The sequence below is a fragment of the Phaethon lepturus genome, unplaced genomic scaffold (genome assembly GCF_000687285.1).
Source record: "Phaethon lepturus isolate BGI_N335 unplaced genomic scaffold, ASM68728v1 scaffold35995, whole genome shotgun sequence".
NCBI classification, from domain to species: domain Eukaryota; kingdom Metazoa; phylum Chordata; class Aves; order Phaethontiformes; family Phaethontidae; genus Phaethon; species Phaethon lepturus.
The window spans coordinates 371-7,533 of NW_010543211.1; the positions used below are offsets into that span (position 1 = coordinate 371).

At 55.9% G+C, this 7,163-nt stretch overlaps 1 protein-coding gene across 1 annotated transcript; it reads left to right on the forward strand.

Annotated features, from left to right (window-relative positions):
• Window positions 1-604: 604 nt before the first annotated feature.
• APOD (apolipoprotein D) lies at window positions 605-5,995 on the forward strand. The gene is made up of 5 exons (XM_010288280.1): window positions 605-676; window positions 1,704-1,857; window positions 2,116-2,237; window positions 4,018-4,106; window positions 5,593-5,995. The coding sequence occupies exons 2-5, from the start codon at window positions 1,735-1,737 to the stop codon at window positions 5,826-5,828; spliced, it is 570 nt and encodes a 189-aa protein (XP_010286582.1). The 5' UTR covers window positions 605-676; window positions 1,704-1,734; the 3' UTR covers window positions 5,829-5,995.
• Window positions 5,996-7,163: the final 1,168 nt, after the last annotated feature.

The window sequence follows — 7,163 nt, forward strand, 5'->3', positions numbered from 1 at the left end:
TGTTGGAAAAACTGCCAGGTCAGCGCAGAACTAATTGCACGGGCATCTTTCCTTGTAGCGAGATCTGAAAGTCTCTGAAAGATCTCTGAAAGAGGAAAAATTGCTGAGAGGTCTTGCAGCTCCCCGGCGAGCCTGCGATGCCTGCCGCTACTTAACCCTCCCCACGTACTCCTGCGAGTGCCTGCGATGGGGATGAGGACGCTGCAGTGGCCCGGGGGGTCTCCAGGGCTCGAGTGGCCCCTGGCAGAGGAGTGATGGCTGCTGGGCCAGCGGGAGCAGGATGGCAGCTGCTGCTGTCCCCGGCCCCTCTCAAAGGCCGTGGCACTTCTCCCCTTTCCCTGCCGTTCGCACCCAGGTCCGAGGCTCTCGTGGGTGGCTGGACCGCAGAGAGCTCTGCAGCTGTGGAGCGATACCCAGACACGTGGGTGCCTTTGTTTGCCTGGGTGAGCAGCCAAGTTGCAGCCCATCTCCAGCTTCGTACCAGCTGCAGATCTAAGGCAGCTGACCGGCCTGCCAAAAAAACAAAACACGTCGAGGACCAGGGAGTGGCTTGTGCTAGTGCTGAATAATGATGATCCCAGCACGCTTATAAAGCGACGAGGAGCAGAGCTCACCACAGAGCTGTTCCTTGCAGCCCTGGTCCTTCACAGAGCATCTCTCCGCCTCGTCAGCCAAGGTACGTTTCAGAATTAAGAGATTCAAAATGGGAGCTGTGTTTGTGTCCGCAGAGGGGCTCTTGCCCTGTGGCTGGAGACAGGCTGGGTTTTTCTTTTAAACTTGGGGAAGACGCTACCGCTGCTCCTGCGGAGAGGTTTCTGACTGCGGACCCAGAGCAGCCCCACGCTGCGGGGTCTGTAGGTGCCAACCCGCCCCAAGCAGAGCCCAAAGCAGCATCCTGGCCCCCGGGGCTGCTCGGGGGTGAGCAGCACAGCTCCCGCCTCTGCTCTGCCGCCGGCGAGCGTGTAGCAGAGGGGATGCCGCGTCGTGCCCATGGGGCACAGGGCTGTAAGGACCCCCTGCAGGAAAACGTGCTCTCTCCCTCCTCACAGGACACCTTTGGGGGGTCAGTTCATGTTTTATCTGGTGCTGATGGGAGCCTCAAACAACTTCCCACTCTGCAGCACTGCGTACCTCCCGGCACATGGCGACAGACGCTGCCTCCTCGCCAAAGGCAGCTGCGCCGTCCCTCCCGCCGCCTCGCAGGGCCAGGCAGCCCAGGCGCACGCGGGGAAGCCCCACTCACCGTGCAGGCCCCCGCTGTGGTGTACACGCTCGCTTCCATGTCCCGGCTCTGCCCCGGCTCTGGAGCATGTTCCTTCTGCTCCAGCATTTTACAGCAAACGCCTCTGCATTTCCCCTTGCCTCAGCTTTGCCCAAATAACACTGCCGAGCGTCCTCGGGTGTTTGTCACCCCTGCATCCTGCTGGGTGTCAGGCGCGGGTGACGGGTACAAGTGCTCTCACCGGGCACTGCCTTGCTTCCCGCATCGCTGCTGGGCACAGCCTGAGCACAGGCAGGGCTTGAGGCCGTTCTGGGCTGGGGACTTATCTGGCACAGTGCCTTTGTGCTCTTCTCATGATCCTTTTCTCCTCCCTGCGCCCCAGAGGTGCCCTGCTGCAGACATTGTCGTGTCTTTCTTGCCGTATTTCACACAAATTTGTGCTCCAGGGAGGCCCCAGCTCAGCTGTTTTCCTCCTCCCCAGGTCCATTCCCCGCCTGCATCCCGGCGCAGCCATGCTGAGCACGGCAGTGCGGCTCTCAGTCCTGCTCGGCCTCCTCAGCTTTGGGAAAGGCCAGATGTTTCACATGGGACCATGCCCAGATCCACCAGTCCAGGAAGACTTTGATATCAACAAGGTATGAAAAGCTTTCTAAAAATCTCACGTCAGGTAGCGAACTAGGCTAAGGGGGCATGGGAGCAACAGCAAACTGCCTGGGTTGTGCCAGAGCTGCCAGCCTGGGTCTGCAGCCCCGCGCACCCCCCGCAGCCTCCTGCGCCATGGAGGTGGATGCTCGAACGCACCGAGCTGGCAAAACCGTGCCAGCAAACGAGCCTGGCTGCTCTGCCTCAGCCCTCCTGTGCTAAAAGCTTCTCTCTGGACTTTCTTTTATCAGTATCTGGGAAAATGGTACGAGATAGAGAAGCTGCCTTCAAGTTTCGAGAAAGGGAGCTGCATCCAGGCAAATTACTCGCTGAAGGAGAATGGGAAGTTCAAGGTGATCAACAAGGAGCTGCTGTAAGTGTTTGCGTCCTCACAGCAGCCATGGCACTCGTTACCTCTCCTGCTGTTCTCGGTGATCATTTTCTCCAAATTGATTGTTCCTGGGTCTGGGGGTGCTGGGGGAGGCACCCCGTGGCTGCAGTAGCTCTGCGGGGATAATGGGCTTTGCTGCAGTTACAGCAGAGATGTGGGTCTCCGGTTTCTGCCGGTGCTTCCCTAGGGCTCACCAGGTCTCTCTCCTGTTGTCCAAGGTGAATAGTGAGAAAAGGCGTCAAATGCACATGGTGGCTCCAGCATGAAGTAGTCTGTGTGTCCCCCCCACCCCGGTTTGTGATCCCCAGTGATGGCTGAGAAGCCAGATGCCCCAGGTCCTGTCCTGGGGGTGGGGTTATGGGACCGCAGCCACCTCCTTGTGCCCCGGCATGCTGAGAGGTGCCTGTGCCCTGTGCTCCTCTCTGCTCCAGGGTAGAGGGACACAATGAAAAGGGGTAGGGAAGGTGCAGCACACAGGACATTTTTACTAAGCAAACATTTGTCACACTTCTTCTGGAGCATTTACCTTGCACTGGTAGTAACTGCAGTGTAAGGGGCTCAGCAGTCGTTGCCAGTGTAAATCAGCGAGCAAAGTGAACGCACTGGTTGTGCCCTTTATCACACTTGATACTCTCCAATTATCCTGAGCCCTCCTGGCTTTTTGCAAGGACGGACGCAGATATTAATTCATCTGTTGCCATCACCAGCCCCGGCTGTCGCGGGGTGTGAGCGGCTGAATGAATGAGAGGGAGCGAGCGGCGAACGCAGTGCTGTCCCCTGCGCTCCCTGGCATGGCATGGGGGCTTTGTCCTGGCTCACAATAACAACAACGCAGCAACACATCCCTTGTGTCTGGCAGAGAGCAGCATCCATGCTGCTCGCTGACCGCGCAGCATTGTCCCTGCAGCCCCACTGCTATGGCAGCGCCTGGCAAACAGCTGGCTATTTATTTGCATCTGCATTAATCTGCGGGAGATTAATCTGACCGTTGGTATCACCACTGCAGCAGCTCAGGACCCTGAAAAGTCAGGAATATTTTGGGTCAAGTGTGCACTGTGCATGGGTCCAGCACCAGCCCCTCAACCCCTGCTGCAGGTAGTGTTAGCTTCTGCCTCCTGGGGTGTTCCTGTTCCACATGGAAGCGTGAAACTTTCCTGCCCCACAGGCAGCGTCCAGGTCTTGAGGCATCTGGGGAAAAATGCAATTATAAGACAGGCAGCTGGAGTCGTAGGGCTTGCTGCCAGCAGGGCAGTGCTCCAAGCCAGCAGCGAAACAAACCCTGGCTCACCAAGCAGGGACAGGTAATTTGTGTGCGGAGGAATGTGCCATGACCTGGAAAAAATGCAGGTGATTAAACAGACGTGAACATATGCCTTCCACAACTAGCAGGAGTTGAGCTGCTCCCTGGCACATCCAAGATCAGTGCTGGGATCGTCCCGTCCTGCGTGGAGGGGTCTTCCTCTCTCCCTTTGTCACCGTCCCCGCAGCACTGAAGCGCACCCCTCTGGCAGGGGCACTTGCAGAGGCACCCTGGGGTGCTTCAACCCAGGACAGCATTTGCCCCCGCTGTGCCTGGCCCAGGACCTGGTGTGCCCTGAGCGCTGCTGAAACCGAGCTGACCCTCTGGGGATGCTGTGGTTAGCTGGTAGGTGCTTCAGCCACCTCTCGGCAGGTGGATGCTTCAGGAGGAAGCAAAAAAAAAAAAAAAAAGTTATTTCAAACTCACCTGATTGTATTTCTCGCCTTGTCATTCTCCCCTTAGTTCCAATGGCAAAGTCAATGAAGTCGAAGGAGAAGTCATGCACATGGATGTGAAGGAGCCAGCCAAGCTGGGTGTCCGCTTTAACTGGTGTAAGTGTGTGGTGGGGAGGCTCACAGCCTCCGCCGGCTCCCCGGTGCCCACCGGCCTCGGCAGCACCATGGTGCAGGCATCGCGGGTGGGCAGCGCCTGCACGAAGCAGGCACCGCTGCCATGTCAACAGGGGCGCAGGATCAGCAAAGCAAGGGGCAAAGCCCCTCTGGTGACTTCAGCGCAGCACGACAGGGCAACGGCAAAGGGTTAGGACAGATGTTGTGACCAGCAGGCAATAAATATCATGTTTGGTGATATTTATACATCATTTACAGCAACAGGCCCTGCAGTGGTGGAACACTCTTCACCAGCTGATCTCAAAGCAAGACCGATCACCAGCATTACCATCCCTCCAGGTTGCTTCATAGATGGAGACAGGGAGGGTGGGAGGTAGCCCCACAGCTGCCGTAAGGGCCAGGAATACGCTTGTTTTTCTGAACACAGTGGTATAGTTACTAGCCCATCCTGCCTCTGCTTACAAGCGCTTTTAATAACATGTTTCTGTTTGCTTTTTCTTCCCTTGCGATGTAACACACGACAGGGGCCTGCCAAGGTGCAGTGTATTTTCTTCACATAGTGCAGCTCTTTCTTCTGCCCACAGCAACACTTTGGAAAGTTGGCAGAAGTCTCCCCTTGGCTCCCTTATTATTCTACTCCCTCACACCTTTTTCTTTGCTGTTTCAAGCACTCACACAGATAGGTTATTTGGAGAAACAGGTGGAGCAGGGAGTACTTACAAAGGAGATAGATACAATTATTGTTGATGAGCACAACCTGACTTAATTATGAGCCGCTAAGGCATCACCTGCAGTCATTTCAGCCACAGCGTGCACAGCCCCAACCATCCCACCGGATGCCAGCCCCAGTGAACAGCACCTGGCACTCCCAAGTGGATCAGAAATAACTCCTGGGGCGCTTACACCTGCCTGATGGTTTGAAGCTGGTGGTGGCTGTCTCTCATCAGAGCAAACGCTTTGGGTGTAGCAGCCGAATGGAGAACATAATTTGGCCTAGGTGGCTGGTGCTGGTGGGATGGGCTGAGCCATACTGATTCCCACTGCCCGGGCTCCAGCTGGCTCCATGGGACAGGGCACCCAGGGCAGTGGGTAGAGTGTGGTTCGTGCTCCTCAAATGACCAGTGTCAGCTCCCAGCGCTACAGCTCCTTCCTGACAGCAAGCACCCTCACCCGGGTATGAGCTGGGCTGGGCTGCCTTTCAGTGGCCTGGCCGAGCTGTTCAGGTCATAGTGTTAACTTTCCAGCAAGTTCTTCCCAGTCAGGGCTTTGTGGCTTTCTTTAGTCCCTCTGGGCAGAACAAGGAGTCCTGTATATAGGCTTGTATAAATTATAACTCCTTGTACTGACCACAGTTATGCAGCTCAGGAGCAGCAGAACTGGGAACAGCACCAGGAGCCGCAGCTCTAGAGCTGCAGAGCCGTCCAGAGTTGGTTACCCATGGGGTTCACAGTGCCCTTCTTTCTCCTAGTCATGCCTTCTGCCCCTTACTGGGTCATCTCCACCGACTATGAAAACTATTCACTGGTTTACTCCTGCACCAACATCCTCTGGCTCTTCCACATTGACTACGCCTGGATTATGTCAAGAGCTCCTGAGATGCACCCAGAAACCGTGGAGCACCTGAAGAGCGTTCTCCAGTCCTACAAGATTGACACCGAGAAAATGATGCCCACAGATCAACTTAACTGCCCTCCCGAGATGTAACTCCCAGCATGCAGTGACACAGTGCCAGACCAGCGATGGACTTTGTTGCTTTCTTTATTATCCATTAGAATTTCTCTACGTAACAGAGAAATGTAATAATCCTTTTGCTAATGGTAGTTTGCCAGCCCTGAGTTACTCCTTGCTGTCGTTCCCTCTATTGCTCTCCCTGCTTTTTCATCTTGCTCTGACTTTTGCAGAGTAACTGACTGATTCAAAGCTAATGGGTGAAGAAAAGAAACCCTGAAGTGCAGACGTGAAGCTCTGCTGTTGCTGTGAGTCCTCCAGCATGTGGATGGGAAAGGGTATGAGATGTGATGTGCAAGTATTAGTCCCGGGGAAAAAACTTTTTGTCACGTGCCCCAAGGTTTGTTTCCCATTTTTGTCTGGATGCTTCTGGACCTGCTAGAAGGCTACGGTGTCTGAGCTACGTCGCAGGCACCGCTTTCCCAGCGGCAACGCCTAGACACAGCGGGTCGGTCGTACAGCCTGGGAACTGAGACTGGGGGTCTTTCATGTTTTCTGGTGCAGGCCTGTAGGTGTATGTTACTGCCAGGTCAGCAGATCTCCTCGCTAAAAATCAGCATTGCTCCATCCCCGGTGTCTGTATGTGACTTGCCTCAAGTGAGGCTGGTCCTGCACTCCCAAGGGGTCAGCTCTGAGAGTACCCATAAGCAGACACAGATGGGTCTGCTCCCTTGTCCTCTCCTCCCAAGGCTCTTCCCGAACACCAGGAGATGCCAGGCTCTGCCTGACACCCTGCTCACTGCTTTTGTACATGCTGGGTGCCTGCTGGCACTGCCTCTGCCCTGGCAGGTGTTCACCAGGCACCGTGACAGCTCTGCTTCAATAGCATTGATGCAACTCATTAAAAATTAAATAAAAATATCCGCTTTGGGGCTTTTGTACCTTCCCAGCTCCATGACCCTTCTGAGCAGGCTGGGTGGGGGGCACTCGGCGTGCAGAGTCTGCCCCTCCTCTGAAGCCACAGCATTGCAAGAGCGGGAATGCCATGCAACGAGCAACCACGTCTGAAGTTAGGTAGTTTGCTCCAGGTGTCTTTCAGCTCTCTGGGATCGATGTGTGGGCTTCCCCCGTTGCCTGAGCCATGCCGGCAAACCCTTGTCGTGGCTTTGGCTGGCGGTGCCCCCGCCTCCTGCTGCTTTCATTGACGTGAAGGAACAAGGATGCGCGCACAGAAGAGTGTGCATCTGCACGAAACGCTCTACGCTTACTGTGGGGGGACCCTGACCGCTGCGTGACGGAGACCCGCTCTGCCAAACGCCACAGCCCCTCCGCACGGCAGCACGCGGCGGGCTGCGCGGTGCCGCAGTGCCC

Coding starts and splice junctions, on each gene's coding strand:
- APOD (XM_010288280.1), top strand. CDS start 1,735: ATGCTGAGCACGGCAGTGCGGCTCTCAGTCCTGCTCGGCCTCCTCAGC. Junction 1,858..2,115: donor AAGACTTTGATATCAACAAG/GTATGAAAAGCT, acceptor TTCTTTTATCAG/TATCTGGGAAAATGGTACGA. Junction 4,107..5,592: donor GGGTGTCCGCTTTAACTGGT/GTAAGTGTGTGG, acceptor TCTTTCTCCTAG/TCATGCCTTCTGCCCCTTAC.